The sequence below is a fragment of the Neoarius graeffei genome, chromosome 28 (genome assembly GCF_027579695.1).
Source record: "Neoarius graeffei isolate fNeoGra1 chromosome 28, fNeoGra1.pri, whole genome shotgun sequence".
Classification (NCBI taxonomy): Eukaryota; Metazoa; Chordata; class Actinopteri; order Siluriformes; family Ariidae; genus Neoarius; species Neoarius graeffei.
Window position 1 is genome coordinate 52,912,187 of NC_083596.1, and position 17,996 is coordinate 52,930,182.

The 17,996-nt window shown below is 43.0% G+C and overlaps 1 protein-coding gene across 4 annotated transcripts in view; it reads right to left on the reverse strand.

Moving 5' to 3' along the window:
* Window positions 1-3,076: 3,076 nt before the first annotated feature.
* Window positions 3,077-17,996, reverse strand: part of mtmr2 (myotubularin related protein 2) — a 36,490-nt gene continuing 21,570 nt past the window's right edge. For 3 of the 4 annotated variants that reach the window (XM_060912865.1, XM_060912866.1, XM_060912864.1), the window contains exons 12-16: window positions 5,057-5,263; window positions 4,807-4,899; window positions 4,596-4,709; window positions 3,954-4,130; window positions 3,077-3,828 (exon numbers count right to left, since the gene is read on the reverse strand). In XM_060912865.1, the coding sequence (XP_060768848.1) occupies window positions 3,667-3,828; window positions 3,954-4,130; window positions 4,596-4,709; window positions 4,807-4,899; window positions 5,057-5,263 (753 nt within the window). In that variant the 3' untranslated portion in view covers window positions 3,077-3,666. The remainder of the gene's footprint in view (window positions 3,829-3,953; window positions 4,131-4,595; window positions 4,710-4,806; window positions 4,900-5,056; window positions 5,264-17,996) is intronic. The other variant, XM_060912867.1, reaches the window with a different exon arrangement.

The following is a 17,996-nucleotide window of genomic DNA, read 5'->3' on the forward strand; positions in this document are numbered from 1 at the left end:
TTTAGCAAAGAGATGCAGGAAATGAGTCATAAACTTGAAGACAACCATCATTTTAAGATTGAACACACAGATATTGTGAAGGTTTTCTCTTCCATAAAGACAAATAAGAGCCAGGGACCTGATAACATCTGTGGTCGACTGCTCAAATCGTGTGCCAAACAACTGTGCCCAATATTTTATTATATTTTTAATAAATCCTTACAGACTCAGCATGTCCCAAAATGTTGGAAGGAGGCTGTAGGTGTCCCTGTTCCCAAGATAAAATGTCCAAAAACCCTGAATGATTTTAGACCCATTGCATTGACATCCATTGTGATGAAAACCTTTGAAAAGTTGGTGAGGTCTGAAATCATAAAGAAGACAGAGAGTGACCTGGATCCTCTGCAGTTTGCTTATAGACCCCTTCGAGGAGTTGAGGATGCCACAGTCACTTTAAACAGAACAGAGAGTGAACGGCACTCTGACCGATCAGGTCTGTTCCTCCACTGGCTTCCCACAAGGATGCGTTCTGTCACCTCTCCTGTTCATCCTTTACACAAACGTGTCGTAGCAGCAGCAGGGAGGGCAGATTCATTTTAAAGTATGCAGATGACTCCGTCATTGTCAGTCTGCTGAAGGATAATGAAAGCTGCCACGGTCCAGTCATTCAGGACTTTGTTCAGTGGTGTGACGAATCCTTTCTGCAGAGGAACATATTAAACACTAAAGACATGTTAATTGATTTTAGCAAACTCCCCCAGGCACAGGAACTCACTTTTATAAAGGGTCAGACAGTAGAATGTGTTGAAACATATAAGTACCTTGGCACAGTCATTGATCGTAAACTGACTTTTGAGGCAAACTGTGAAGCTGGATATAAAAAGGGGAACCAGTGTCTGTTTTGCTTCATAAAACTGTCATCATTTCACATTGACAAAACACTGCTGACCCTGTTTTATCGTGCTTTTATTGAATCGGTTTTATCTTTCTGCTTGGCATCTTGGTTTGGTAATCTGTCGTCTAAAAATAAGAGGTGCCTGAACCAAATAGTGAAGTGGTCCAGTAAGCTGACGGGAGAGATGCAGTTAAATCCAGAATCACTGCACTCCAGACAGGTACAGAGGAGCTCTGGATCAGTTTTAAAGGACGCTTCTCACCCACTACATTGTGAGTTCCAGCCTCTCCCGTCAGGACGTACATATAAAGTACCACAATGTAAAATCAAGTGTTATAAAAACAGTTTTGTTCCTGCTGCCATAAGCCTTTTTAATAAGTCTTAGCTTCATGTGGGGTTTTATGTGTTTATGTTGTGTTTTATGTGAGATGTTTGTTTTTTTTAAATGTTATATGTTTATCACGCTGTGTTTTATGTTAGATGTTTTAAGTGTTGTTTGGCGTGTGTGGAAGAGAAAACTGACTCACTTCACTGCAAAAGAAGTTTACCTTCGGGTACAAATAAAGTAACTTAAACTTGATCACACATCACACCAAAAGGTATTACTGTACCAACCAGAGAAAAAGAAGAAATGACCCGTACTTTCTGTTTCTCCTTGATCTTCACAGAATGTGTAATTATTTTGATGGAAGTTGAATCTTTGTCTCAAGACTTCACCTGAGGGAAATATTATTAAACACCTTAAAATGAAGCTCCTTAGTTTTTGGAGTTAAAGGTAAGCTAAATAAATCAGTGCATTAATTTATAATTTAAGGTAGACTGACTAAAAATACAAGACACTGAGTTCCTGTTTAATTGTACAGGATATTAATTGCACAGGATATAAAGCCTTTGTTTAAAAAAAAAAAAAGATCTCCAATCACTCTGACCCTGTTTGGCAAAATCTAGCTTAAAAAATCATGACCACCAACCATCAGGGAAGGAGGACGAGGAGAGGTAACCACATGAGGTGGCAGGATTTTAGGCATCAAAATAAAGGAAACTGATGTATTTTAATAGCATTATTATGTTAATTATGGTTGCACTGGAAGTTAAATTTTAAACAGAATTTCTCTCCAGGTAAGACGTTGCGAGATTTATTGAATAAACCAGCAACAGACCAAATATTTTTCCATCCAGTCACTGAATAATAAAGACCTATTCCTAAAAAGAATCAATCTGCCATTCTAAATGGGAACATCATGTGGTGTGAAATTGTGTTTGTGTAATAATTTCCAATACCACAGTACTGGTGAAAGGAATGAGGATGATTTTAAAGGTAACTTTTGAATAAGAAAAATCACAATACAAGAAAATCAATACCACCAATCTTTCTGAAAAATTCCCTAGAAACTCCAGACCAAAAGCTGTTATTTACTATAAAGGTTCTTAACCATTTCATTTTTAAAGGCAATTTTGCCACAGACTAGTTTCATAAATCTTCCTAGTTAAAGAGGAGAGAGCTGCGCAACACTGAGAGGGTGGGTTTTTTTTGTTGTGTGTGTGTCCGTGCCCATCCATCCCCTAAAAGTTAGAGGAGCGGTTTTGGGACAAAAAGGTTGCCCTTTCAATTCTCTGGACCAACAGGAACAGCTAAAGTGCACTTGAGCAAGATACCCCAGGGCAGCTGAGGGTTAGGTCTGTTGTACGTAGCTCTGGATAAAAGAGCTCGTCTGCCAAATGCCTGTTTTCTACTTATTTATATCCACACAACTTATAATAGTTCAAGTTGTGCTGAGTGATTTCTGGGTGAACAGATTATTAAAACTCATTTAAAAATTCATAAATTATTTATTAATTCTTATTAATTATAGAACATTCCTGATTATTGACTTCATGACGTCAGTTTTATTACACGACTTTACGATACTTCCACAGTGCTAATGTGGAGATGGAGTCAGGTTCGGTAAACCTGATAAACCTCCACATTTTATTGTTAATGATGTTACAGTGGTGAGTTTTACATCAACACTATCAAAGCAGTTATAGCTGATTTATTCATCAGCAAAACAAATCTAAAGGAAAGAAGGAATTATATTAATAAATAAAATTAATCATAAAGGAGTCTGAATCTTTATCTTACACTGAGGAGGGTCCTGACAGCACAGTAAATCCTGAGAACCCCTACTGCGTACTCTCTCTCTCACACACACACACACCACATTTGACTGGTTACAATCATTTATTTAGGCTACAGGGGAATGTTAACAGCAGCAGTAATATTAGTGTGTACAGATAAAATATGACTCTAGCAAGTGAGTGATGTTACACACACACACACACACACGCACACACCACTTTGGATCAAAGCTGTTCAAGTTTTTCTTTACAGAGAAGCTAAGGGTCGAGACTAACCCATGATATGATAATCATATGGTAGCAGTTATGCTAATTAAGCATGTGTTGTGCCCTCCAATTGGCTCTGTAGTGTGGCATGACAGCACCCTAACAATCTCAATTTACACTTGAATTAAGTAAGTCAGTGTTCTATAACTTACACTATTTGGGTAAATATGAAAATATAACATGTCTATTTGACCATGTTAGTTTTGGTCATGTGATTGGGGTGTTTTAAGAAAGGGTGGAGTTTATATAACTAGGACATAAACCTACCAATCTGTTAAAGTAGTGCAAAAGCATGATGAGTTAAACTTTAGTGAGCTAACATGCTACATTAGTTGTGTGTTCAGTTAAGACCAATCAGGGAGACAGACAGAGACACAGACAGACAGAGAGACAGACAGACAAGTTAATCATATGAAGGTCTGTATAGTGGGGGTGGGGGGAGTGGGTGACCCCGCCCTCTCAGAAGATGCAGATGCTCGATTTGCTACTTCACGCTGAAGCTCCTCCACTCGTTTCTGAAGCTCCGTCCTTTTAGCAAGTAGCTCTTTATAGCGCTGATGCAATGGCTCCTGTATACATACACGCGCACACACACAGACACACACAGTAGTGTAAATACTGTATATCACTAAAGCAGTGCAAAACTGATCTAATCTGTGTGTGTGTGTGTGTGTGTGTGTGTGTGTGTGTGTGCCTGCGGTCTGAGGCGGGGGTTCCAGCGGATGTAGTAGGAGGTCCACAGCTGTAAGTGTCGGATGGAGACAGAGGGAAATAGCACGTGTGTGTCGTAGTGAACGTACAGAGGATTCACAAACTCCTCCCATTGACTGTTAATAAATGACCAGAGAGACACGGTGCGCTTCTGTGCCTCCTACACACACACACACACACACACACACACACACAATTTCAGACATGTGCATTTAATTAAGTCTCCAAACCTTATACATTACTTAATGCACTTCATTTGGATGATTTTACAATTTTGGAAAAAAAAACAAAAAAAACATCCATCATCAGTCTGCTGTGGGCGTGTCCCAATCCACTACACACTCTATGATAACATGCAGCAGAGTCATTTGCTTTACTGTAGTGCAGTACAAAGTGAATTGTGTACTACAGTAAAGCAAATGACTGATGGTGTGTTTAGAACATGGAGTGAGAGCCTCTGCTGTTCTGGAATGTTCGTCATGAGACTGTTCTTGGTTTAAATTCGACAATTTAAAACCCTGCAGGTCAGGAAGAACATTTCTGAGAGTGATGTACAGTACTGAAACTAATGCTGCGCGCGCACACACACACACACACACACACACACACACACACACTCACTCACCTCAGTGAGTCTCTGCTGTTCTGAGTTAAACAGAAAGGTTCCAAACAGACAGCTGTACAGGTGATCCAGCAACGTCAGCAGGAAGTACTCATTAAACTCAAACGCTGCAGGGAACTACACACACACAGCAGAGTGTCACATCAGACGTCACACACAGTTATCACACACCTGAGTGAAGAAATCTTCAGAGGTGGTTACTATGGTAACTGACCTGCTGTGTCATTTGCCACACACAGTCAATAAACTGCAGGAATATGGGGGAACGGTCAGCATCTGTGTGGTTCTGATCACCATGACCCACCCTCTGTAACACACACACACACACACACACACACACACACACACACACACACACACACACTCCCTTTCTCTCTCTCTCTCTCTCTGTATGAGTGTAATGATACAGAGAAGCTCAGCACACTGTCTCTATGGCGTGTGTGTGTGTGTGTGTGTGTGTGCACCTGCTGGAAGCGGTGTCCGTAGCTGACCCACTCCTTCTCGATGAGCTTCTGGAATCCTCGGATGGTTCTGTAGTGCGAGTCAAGCATCAGCATGCAGAGAGAGGAGAGCTGAGCGGTTCTGTCCCAACCATCACTGCAGTGGATCACCACCGAGGTCTTACTGCACTCCACCTTCTCCACTATCCGCACTGCACCCGCTAATATCACCTACACACACACACAATGATTATTACATCTATGAAGTATTACATTCAAATGTATCGGAATATCAGTTGTATCCAAAATAAACATTTAAAGCAAGATGGCCTTTTGATTTCATAAAATCAGTGAAATTTAGTTCCCTCTGAAATTTGGTAATTGTGATGTTTATTTCTGTAATAGCTCCAAAAAACAAACAAACAAACAAAAACCTCTCCAAAAACAGGCCATTCTGTGGCTGGGAAGTTATTTAATTTGAGGGGATTAAAGCAAATAATGTGCATGAAATCGCTCGCTTGGCGCAGTCAAGCAGACAGAGGAAGTCCGTGTGCACATGCGCAGGTTTACCTTCTTCTTCTTCTTTTGGGTTTTACGGCAGCTGGCATCCACAGTGTTGCATTACTGCCATCTACAGGTTTCCCTTTGAGCGTGCACTGACAGTTCCATCATTCTGTCGCTAAACGAACAGCTGATCACACCGAGGTGCTCACTGAGCGCCAATATTTATTAGTTTGGTCCTGCGTTTCCTTTCCTTCGTATAGAACAGAACGTCTTTTCTTCTCACTTTCTTTCCATTACTGTAGTCGCTCTTTCATGTTTCATTCGCACACTCACGTCCTCCATTTTTCTCTCCTGTTTCAAATTTGTATCCCACAATGCCTTGCGTGAACGGGGAAAGCCCACCACGCGATGCATGACGTAGTATCTTGAATTGGATCATGGTGAAGCAGGAAAAAACAGTGGAGAATTTAGGGCCACATGGAGATCTCGTCTCGTCTTCTTCCGCTTTATCCGGGACCGGGTCGCGGAGGCAGCCCAAACTTCCCTTTCCCCAGACACCTTGGCCAGCTCCTCGGGAAGAACACCGAGGCGTTCCCAGGCCAGCCGAGAGACATAGTCCCTCCAGCGTGTCCTGGGTCTTCCCTGGGGCCTCCTCCCGGGGGGACATGCCTGGAACACCTCCCCAGGGAGGCGTCCAGGAGGCATCCGAAAGAGATGCCCAAGCCACCTCAGCTGATTCCTCTTGATGTGGAGGAGCAGCGGCTCTACTCCGAGCTCCTCATCCTTCTCTAAGGGAGCGCCCAGCCACCCTGCAAAGGAAACTCATTTCGGCCGCTTGTATCCGCGACCTTGTTCTTTCAGTCATTACCCAAAGCTCATGACCATAGGTGATGAATAAACTTGTGAACGGAAAAAAAAACAGAGAAAACAATAATAAAACTAATAATATTTACCAGTGGGCGGCACGGTGGTGTAGTGGTTAGCGCTGTCGCCTCACAGCAAGAAGGTCCTGGGTTCGAGCCCCGGGGCCGGCGAGGGCCTTTCTGTGTGGAGTTTGCATGTTCTCCCCGTGTCCGTGTGGGTTTCCTCCGGGTGCTCCGGTTTCCCCCACAGTCCAAAGACATGCAGGTTAGGTTAACTGGTGACTCTAAATTGAGCGTAGGTGTGAGTGTGAATGGTTGTCTGTGTCTATGTGTCAGCCCTGTGATGACCTGGCGACTTGTCCAGGGTGTACCCCGCCTTTCGCCCGTGGTCAGCTGGGATAGGCTCCAGCTTGCCTGCGACCCTGTAGAAGGATAAAGCGGCTAGAGATAATGAGATGAGATGAGATATTTACCAGTTCAACGCGCTAAACCTAAATAAACTCAGATGAAAGTGTGAAGATAGCAATATAAGCCCAGAAGTGAATCTCAGAGTTACAGATGATCAGATTCTGCGGCTCTACTCCGAGCTCCTCCCGAGTGACTGTGCTTCTCACCCTAAGGGAGCGCCCAGCCACCCTGCGAAGGAAACTCATTTCAGCCGTTTGTATCCACGATCTTGTTCTTTCGGTCATTACCCAAAGCTCATGACCATATGTGAGAGTTGGAATGTAGATCGACCGGTAAATCGAGAGCTTTGCCTTTTGGCTCAGCTCCTTCTTCACCACGACGGACCGGTAAAGCGACCGCATCACTGCGGAGGCTGCACCGATCCGCCTGTCGATCTCATGCTCCATCCTTCCCTCACTTGTGAACAAGATCCCAAGATACTTAAACTCCTCCACTTGAGGCAGGACTTCTCCACCAACCTGGAGAGGGCAAGCCACCCTTTTCCGGTCGAGAACCATGGCCTCAGACTTGGAGGTGCTGATTCTCATCCCAGCTGCTTCACACTCGACTGCAAACCGCCCTAGTGCATGCTGAAGGTCCTGGTTTGAAGAAGCCAACAGGACAACATCATCCGCAAAAAGCAGAGATGAAATCCTGTGGTTCCCAAACAGGATTCCCTCCGGCCCCTGGCTGCACCTAGAAATTCTGTCCATAAAAATTATGAACAGAACCGGTGACAAAGGGCAGCCCTGCCGGAGTCCAACATGCACTGGGAACAGGTCTGACTTACTGCCGGCAGTGCGAATCAGACTCCTGCTCCGTTCGTACAGGGACTGGACAGCCCGTAGCAAAGAGCCCCAAACCCCATACTCCCGAAGCACTCCCCACAGGATACCACGGGGGACACGGTCGAATGCCTTCTCCAGGTCCACAAAGCACATGTGGACTGGTTGGGCAAACTCCCATGAATCCTCGAGCACCCTATGAAGGGTATAGAGCTGGTCCAGTGTTCTGCGACCAGGACGAAAAACGCATTGTTCCTCCTGGATCTGAGGTTCGACTATTGGTCGAATTCTCCTCTCCAGTACCCTGGAGTAAACCTTCCCCGGCAGGCTGAGAAGTGTGATTCCCCTGTAATTGGAGCACACTCTCCGGTCCCCTTTCTTAAAAAGAGGGACCACCACCCCAGTCTGCCACTCCAGAGGCACTGTCCCCGACCGCCACGCGATGTTGCAGAGGCGTGTCAACCAAGACAGCCCCACAACATCCAGAGACTTGAGATACTCAGGGCGGATCTCATCCACCCCCGGTGCCTTGCCACCGAGGCTCAATGTCTTCCATTGAGGAGACTGAGGCTGATGACTCAGAGGTGGACTCGTCCATTACCCAAGCTGAAGTCACTGAGGTGGTTTGCCACATGGAGATAAATTAATTAATTGTTATATATATATTTTAAAAACTAATAAAATTGGAAGTCTGTGATTCGAGTTCAGTAGCTTTTAGTTACTAAACAAAAATAATTGGGAGTTGGGAAAATTCTTTTTATGACCTACACTTGAAAAATCTGAAAGGAACATAAGTCTCTTTCCTGTTTGGAAGTACACACACACACACACACACACACACACATACAGTGGTGCTTGAAAGTTTGTGAACCCTTTAGAATTGTCTATATTTCTGCATAAATATGACCTAAAACGTCATCAGATTTTCACACAAGTCCTAAAAGTAGATAAAGAGAACCCAGTTAAACAAATGAGACAAAAATATTATACTTGGTCATTTATTTATTGAGGAAAATTATCCAATATTACATATCTCCTTTTTTATTTAAATTTTTTTTCTGTGTTTGATGTTTGAGGGTTTTTGTCCGCCAGTGGTGGTGTAGCTCCGGACCCAGTTTTGGGCGTCGGTTCCCTCCAGGCCTTGGTTCGCTGTGGGTGATGCCTGCGCTCCCAGCTGTGGACTGCAGTGAGCTTGTTGCTCATTTTAACATCGTGGTTATCCAGCGCTCTGTGCTTTAGTGCTTGGCGTGATGTTCCGAGTGACGTTGCTTGGTGGTGTCGCGGCAGCTGTGCAGGCGGTTTGGGACACACCAGCGCTCTGCGTGGCGGTGCTTCTGTGCTCGCTTTGTGGATCCATGGCGTGATGTTCGAGCGATGTTGCTGGTGGCATCACGGCAGCTGTGCTGGAGATGTGGGACTTGTTTTCATGTGCCTTTTGGTGGGACTGTGGCTGCTACACCACTGGAACGATATCATGACCTCTATTTGGTGGACTTTTTTTTTCTTTGTTCTGCCTATTATTGTAAAGCAACCTTGGGTTTTGAGAAAGGTGCTATATAAATTGAACATATTATTATTATTATTATTACTATATCTGTGAGTGGCAAAAGTATGTGACCCTTTGCTTTCAGTATCTGATGTGACCCCCTTGTGCAGCAATAACTGCAACTAAATGTTTGCGGTAACTGTTGATCAGTCCTGCACACCGGCTTGGAGGAATTTTAGCCCGTTCCTCCGTACAGAACAGCTTCAACTCTGGGACGTTGGTGGGTTTCCTCACATGAACTGCTCACTTCACGTCCTTCCACAACATTTCCATTGGATTAAGGTCAGGACTTTGACTTGGCCATTCCAAAACATTAACTTTATTCTTCTTTAACCGTTCTTTGGTAGAACGACTTGTGTGCTTAGGGTCGTTGTCTTGCTGCATGACCCACCTTCTCTTGAGATTCAGTTCATGGACAGATGTCCTGACATTTTCCTTTAGAATTCGCTGGTATAATTCAGAATTCATTGTTTCATCAATGATGGCAAGCCGTCCTGGCCCAGATGCAGCAAAACAGGCCCAAACCATGATACTACCACCACCATGTTTCACAGATGGGATAAGGTTCTTATGCTGGAATGCAGTGTTTTCCTTTTGCCAAACATAACACTTCTCATTTCAACCAAAAAGTTCTATTTTGTTCGCATCCGTCCACAAAACATTTTTCCAATAGCCTTCTGGCTTGTCCATGTGATCTTTAGCAAACTGCAGACAAGCAGCAACGTTCTTTTTGGAGAGCAGTGGCTTTCTCCTTGCAACCCTGCCATGCACACCATTGTTGTTCAGTGTTCTCCTGATGGTGGACTCATGAACATTAGCCAATGTGAGAGAGGCCTTCAGTTGCTTAGAAGTTACCCTGGGGTCCTTTGTGACCTCACCGACTATTACACGCCTTGCTCTTGGAGTGATCTTTGTTGGTCGACCACTCCTGGGGAAGGGAACAATGGTCTTGAATTTCCTCCATTTGTACACAATCTGTCTGACTGTGGATTGGTGGAGTCCAAACTCTTTAGAGATGGTTTTGTAACCTTTTCCAGCCTGATGAGCATCAACAACGCTTTTTCTGAGGTTCTCAGAAATCTCCTTTGTTCGTGCCATGATACACTTCCACAAACATGTGTTGTGAAGATCAGACTTTGATAGATCCCTGTTCTTTAAATAAAACAGGGTGCCCACTCACACCTGATTGTCATTCCATTGATTGAAAACACCTGACTCTAATTTCACCTTCAAATTAACTGTTAATCCTAGAGGTTCACATACTTTTGCCAGGCACAGATATGTAATATTGGATCATTTTCCTCAATAAATAAATGACCAAGTATAATATTTTTGTCTCATTTGTTTAACTGGGTTCTCTTTATCTACTTTTAGGACTTGTGTGAAAATCTGATGTTTTAGGTCATATTTATGCAGAAATAGAGAAAATTCTAAAGGGTTCACAAACTTTCAAGCACCACTGTGTGTGTGTGTGTGTGTGTGTGTGTGTGTGTGTGTGTGTGTGTGTGTGTTAGTTATAGTTATGGTTCAGATTATGTTCTTGGGGGTTACTAACTCATTTACTATTTGCAGTATACAGTGGGGCAAAAAAGTATTTAGTCAGCCACCAATTGTACAAGTTCTCCCACTTAAAAAGATGAGAGAGGCCTGTAATTTTCATCATAGGTACACTTCAACTATGAGAGACAGAATGGGGGGAAAGAATCCAGGAAATCACATTGTAGGATTTTTAATGAATTAATTGGTAAATTCCTCGGTAAAATAAGTATTTGGTCACCTACAAACAAGCAAGATTTCTGGCTCTCACAGACCTGTAACTTCTTCTTTAAGAGGCTCCTCTGTCCTCCACTCGTTACCTGTATTAATGGCACCTGTTTGAACTCGTTATCAGTATAAAAGACACCTGTCCACAACCTCAAACAGTCACACTCCAAACTCCACTATGGCCAAGACCAAAGAGCTGTCAAAGGACACCAGAAACAAAATTGTAGACCTGCACCAGGCTGGGAAGACTGAATCTGCAATAGGTAAGCAGCTTGGTGTGAAGAAATCAACTGTGGGAGCAATTATTAGAAAATGGAAGACATACAAGACCACTGATAATCTCCCTCGATCTGGGGCTCCATGCAAGATCTCACCCCGTGGGGTCAAAATGATCACAAGAACGGTGAACAAAAATCCCAGAACCACACGGGGGGACCTAGTGAATGACCTGCAGAGAGCTGGGACCAAAGTAACAAAGGCTACCATCAGTAACACACTACGCTGCCAGGGACTCAAATCCTGCAGTGCCAGACGTGTCCCCCTGCTTAAGCCAGTACATGTCCAGGCCCATCTGAAGTTTGCTAGAGAGCATTTGGATGATCCAGAAGAGGATTGGGAGAATGTCATATGGTCAGATGAAACCAAAATAGAACTTTTTTGGTAAAAACTCAACTTGTCGTGTTTGGAGGAGAAAGAATGCTGAGTTGCATCCAAAGAACACCATACCTACTGTGAAGTATGGGGGTGGAAACATCATGCTTTGGGGCTGTTTTTCTGCAAAGGGACCAGGACGACTGATCCGTGTAAAGGAAAGAATGAATGGGGCCATGTATCGTGAGATTTTGAGTGAAAACCTCCTTCCATCAGCAAGGGCATTGAAGATGAAACATGGCTGGGTCTTTCAGCATGACAATGATCCCAAACACACCGCCCGGGCAACGAAGGAGTGGCTTCGTAAGAAGCATTTCAAGGTCCTGGAGTGGCCTACCCAGTCTCCAGATCTCAACCCCATAGAAAATCTTTGGAGGGAGTTGAAAGTCCGTGTTGCCCAGCGACAGCCCCAAAACATCACTGCTCTAGAGGAGATCTGCATGGAGGAATGGGCCAAAATACCAGCAACAGTGTGTGAAAACCTTGTGAAGACTTACAGAAAATGTTTGACCTCTGTCATTGCCAACAAAGGGTATATAACAAAGTATTGAGATGAACTTTTGTTATTGACCAAATACTTATTTTCCACCATAATTTGCAAATAAATTATTTAAAAATCAGACAATGTGATTTTCTGGATTTTTTTTTCTCATTCTGTCTCTCATAGTTGAAGTGTACCTATGATGAAAATTACAGGCCTCTCTCATCTTTTTAAGTGGGAGAACTTGTACAATTGGTGACTGACCAAATACTTTTTTGCCCCACTGTATATGGTAGGATCTCATAACCTGAAACTTGCTTCCTTAATGTGAGTAAATCAGTCAAAAGGAGTAAAGTGTTCGCAAAAATTAAAAAGGATAAGACAGTTTATATTCATACAGAAGACACACATGTCAAATCAAAAACATTACAAAATTAAAAGGTTTGGTAATTAAACTCCTTTTTCAGCTCTTGTAAAAACAGTCGGAAATGAGGGGTGGCGATTCTGATTTCTAATTCTCTGAACTTTTAACTAATTAAGGAAACGCAAGACAAAGAGGGCAGGTTTATAATAGTGAAAGGAATTTGCTCCAATTTATATGTTAAATGTGTGTGTGTATATATATGAGTGATTCCACGCTTATGGGTACTGAAATGGGGACATGAACTTATTTTTAAAAATTCACCTAAAACCATTTCTTTTTTTACCATCAGGTCACAAAACATGTAATCTTTAATGAATGATATGTTAAAAGATAACTTTAATTTTCTGAGATGTAATAAAAACATATTTATATGCCAAAGTCAGAACGTAACAGAAGTGTTGTGGACATATATATTCTCAATTTTAACAATGTAGAATTACTTTTTGAAACATAGGAAGGTGATGTTTTAGCAAATATAATTAATAAACATGTGTAGTAGAATAAACATACACATTCTTTCAATAAGATTAACATGGTATAGAGCTAGATTGTAATTAATTTGTAACAGATGCGAGATGGACAATCGTAACAGAAGTAATGTAACAGACATCATTTTGGAACTCATAGGCTTGACTTTGGCATATAAATATGTTTTTATTACATCTCAGAAAATTAAAGTTATCTTTTAACATATCATTCATTAAAGATTACATGTTTTGTGACCTGATGGTAAAAAAAGAAATGGTTTTAGGTGAATTTTTAAAAATAAGTTCATGTCCCCATTTCAGTACCCATAAGCGTGGAATCACTCATATACACATACACACACACACACACACATACGTGTGTGTATAAGAGTGTTTAGTCTATGTCTATTTCTTATCTAGGAGTGTTTATACTGTTTATTTCAATTATTCTATTTTTCTTTATTGCATTGCCTGTTTGCACAGTGGGTCAGAGAGGACTGAAATTTCATCTGTGCTGTATGTCGAGCATGTATAGCACATTTGACAATAAAGTTGACTTGACTTGAAAGATTGATAATGTTCTGGTCACATTTACTAATATATACGCCCCACCAGAGAGTGATAGAAAATTCTTTAAATTTTTATTTGACATAATAATTTCAGAAAGTGAAGGAATTTTAGTTTGTGCTGGAGATTGGAATACAATCCTGAATCACGCTATAGATACACGCTATAGACATAAATCTCTTCGGTCAAAAGATCTCAACATGTTAATTAAAGAGATGGGTCTGTACGATGTTTGGAGGGATTTACGTGCACCAGAAAAAGACTTTACTCACTACTCAGCTACTCATCAATTGCACTCCAGAATAGCTTACTTCCTGTTGAACACTCTCAATAGACACCGGGTGAAGGAGTCCTCAATAGAAACATCAGATATATCTGATGTTCCTATTGAGGAACATCTTTACAGACATCTTCAACATCTCATTGAGCCAGGCTGTTGTCCCCACGTGCCTCAAAGCCACCATCATCATCCCGGTCCTGAAGAAGCCGTCTCCCTCCTGCTTCAATGACTGCCGCCCAGTTACACTCACTCGCATCCTCATGAAGTGCTTCGAGCGGCTAGTCATGCAGCATATCAAGTCTGCCCTCCCCCCCGCCCTGGACCCTTTCCAGTTTGCATATCAGTCCAACCGTTCGACCGATGACGCCCTCACCCACCTGGAGACAAAAGACTTGTATGTCAGAATGCTGTTCATAGACTTTAGCTCAGCATTCAACACAATCATTCCTCAGCAGGTCATTTGTAAACTGGACCAGCTGAGACTCAACACCTCCCTGTGCAACTGGCTGTTGGACTTCCTGACGGGGAGACCACATGCTGTACGGGTCAGCAGCAACTCCTCCAGCACCATCACATTGAACACGGGGGCCCCCCAAGGATGTGTGCTGAGCCCCCTCCTCTTCACTCTGCTGACCCACAACTGCACACCAACATCCAACTCTAATCTCTTCATTAAGTTTGCGGACGACACGACTGTGGTGGGTTTCATCAACAATGGCGATGAGACAATCTACAGGAGTGAGGTGAGCCGCTTGGCCATGTGGTGCAGGGACAACAATCTCTGCCTGAATGTGGAGAAGACGAAGGAGATTGTTGTGGACTTCAGGAGAGAGCACACCCAGCATGCTCCACTATCTATCGACGGTGCTGCAGTGAAGAGGGTGAGCAGCACCAAGTTTCTGGGTGTGCACATCTCTGAAGACCTGTCCTGGAGCAACAACACTGCATCACTGGCCAAAAAAGCCCAACAGCGTCTGTACTTCTGCCGTAAACTGAGGAGAGCAAGAGCCCCGGCCCTCATCATGCACACATTCTCCAGAGGCACCATCGAGAACATCCTGACCAGCTGCATCACCGTGTGGTACGGCGCCTTCACCGTGTCCTGCTGCAAGTCTCTGCAGCGCATCGTGAGAGCAGCTGAGAGGATCATTGGTGTCTCTCTCCCTTCTCTAATGGAAATCTATAACTCCCACCTCACCCGCAAAGCCATCAGGATTGCAGGTGACCCCACCCACCCATCTCACAGCCTCTTCAGCCTGCTGTCGTCGGGGAGGAGACTGCGGAGTCTCCGGGCCAAAACCAGCAGCTCAAGGACAGTTTCTTTCACCAGGCGGTCAGGAGGCTCAACTCCCTTCCTGTTCTGCCCCTCCTCCCCCCTCTGCCCCCTGCCACAGATTCTGCTTGCACACCCCCCTGCCCCCCCTTCAGCATCTGACATCATGTCACCCTCACAGTCCCCCCCAACACACACACACACACACACACACACTGAACTCAGGGACTGCACATTTCACTTTACCTCGCTTATTTGCACTATTCCGCACTACCTCATCTTAACAGCTATTAGTTTATTGTTTATCCTGCTTATTTCATGTTTACCTGCTATACCTCAAGTGCCCTTGACTGTTTGTTTTATGTCCTTTTGCTCCAATTTATATATGCGTGTCGCGTTATTAATGCGTTAACTTGACTCAATTTTAACGGCGATAATTTTTTTATTGCGACATTAACGCTCTGTGACATGATGTAGGTTTTTCATAAGCTTTTGAAACTGCCAGGAACTTGGAACAGAGACTTTGCTTAGAAAACCGATAGCAGCTAGACTGTAATGCCCCGCCCCGCACTGCACAGCCAGAGTCCTCTGCCCTCCTCCCCCAAAGAACCAGCGCGGGCAGGGCGCGATAGTAGAGATGGGATTTATGGCTCTTTGATGGGATCCGCATCTTTGTGATCCGTTCTTTGAAAAGAGCCGTTCAAAAGACTGGCTAATTTGGCTCTTTTTAAATATTTATTCAGTTTTAAGAAGACAGCGTCTAAAGAAGCCAGATCCCTCTGAACTGTAAACTCAATGCTATCCCAGAAATCCTTCCTGTAATATGCACATTTGGCCGCCTCTGATTGGACAGCGCGATGCATCAACAGGCAGAAAGTGTAAAAGTATAAAATGTTTTAAGTGAGCTGAAACAGTAAAGATCAGATTCAATGCAATATTTATCAACGAACAACTTAAAGTTAATATAATAGTGTACTTTATATTATAATCAAGCATGTCAAGGCTACCGTCACTGTGTAATCTATCTCTCTGATTAGAGTTGTAGACACTCAAGCAGTAGATCACTTCACTCATGGTTCTCTTGCTAGCCCTGCGCCGGTGTTCGGCTTAGGTTTCACTTTGTAGTGGCTGTGTCAAGACGTGTTATGTTTTGAAATAAAAAAAAAACATTGGTACAAAGCAAGCCCATTCACTTTTTTATGCTGATAAGAGAATTACAATGTTTTTTTTATGTGACAAAAATGTGCGATTAAATTGCGATTAATCGCGAGTTAACTATGACAGTCGCGACATTAATCGAGATTAAATATAAGATTAATATTAATCTTAGAGAATATTATTATGCCACCCAAATGAGATCCATTGTTTATTGGTGCGCTCCAGAGTATCGGGCTAGATGGAAACACACTGAATTAAACATGGGCCAGTCTCAACCCCAGACTAGGCAGAGTGGGAAAGATTATACAGATCAAAAGGGGAAAAACCTGCACTGTCAAGGAAACCCTGAAAATATGGAATGAGACTGTTAAAATACATAAATTGGAAAGAGACGGGGCGGCACGGTGGTGTAGTGGTTAGCGCTGTCGCCTCACAGCAAGAAGGTCCGGGTTCGAGCCCCGTGGCCGGCGAGGGCCTTTCTGTGTGGAGTTTGCATGTTCTCCCCGTGTCCGCGTGGGTTTCCTCCGGGTGCTCCGGTTTCCCCCACAGTCCAAAGACATGCAGGTTAGGTTAACTGGTGACTCTAAATTGAGCGTAGGTGTGAATGTGAGTGTGAATGGTTGTCTGTGTCTATGTGTCAGCCCTGTGATGACCTGGCGACTTGTCCAGGGTGAACCCCGCCTTTCACCCGTAGTCAGCTGGGATAGGATCCAGCTCGCCTGCGACCCTGTAGAACAGGATAAAGCGGCTACAGATAATGAGATGAGATGAGATGGAAAGAGACAGCAAAATTAGAGGTAAAAGAATAACAGCTGTATGGACACATAATAATCTTTATTATTTATACCGCACATATATCATGTATATATGATCAAATGTGCCTTACAAATTACAAATAAATAAATTACAATAAATTGCTAACTTTAAGATATTACAAATATTTAAAATCAATAATACAGCTATATATGTGAATGAAAATAATTCAAAGATTGATAATGGATTATAGAAAATATAATTACTCAGTGGTCATAAGCAATTCTGAATAAAATGTCTTTACTAAAATCTAAAATCTGTTGTAATTGTTCTCTAATATGGCAATTATATACATAAAAAAATATAAATACTCAATGTTCATAAGCAACTCTAAATAAAAATGTCTTTACTAAAGTTTTAAATCTGTTGTAACTGTTATCTTCTCTAATATGGCGAGGCAGTGCGTTGAAGAGAGACGGGGAGGCTGCAGCAAAGGCCCCATCACCCAGAGTTTTATAAGTCTTAGCACTGAATGGCTTCAGAAGAAGTTCGTTATTTCTGCGAAAAGCATAACAGCTAGGACGCTGCACTGATAGGAGACAATTGATATAGTCTGGAGCAAGACCATGAATAGCTTTAAATGTCAGCACAAGGATCTTGAAATGGACTCTTTCCTTTACTGGTAGCCAGTGCAACGACCGTAAAACAGGAGTTATGTTGTTATACTTGGGCGTGTTGGTAATTAATCTTGCCGCAGCAAGTTATAGAGGGAAAAACCTTCAAAACTTTTGAAAAACTCAAGAGAATTTGGTTTATAAAATGGAGACCTGTTCAGATATCTACAGCTGAGACATTTCTCATCTCATTATCTGTAGCCGCTTTATCCTGTTCTACAGGGTCGCAGGCGAGCTGGATCCTATCCCAGCTGACTACGGGCGAAAGGCGGGGTTCACCCTGGACAAGTCGCCAGGTCATCACAGGGCTGACACATAGACACAGAC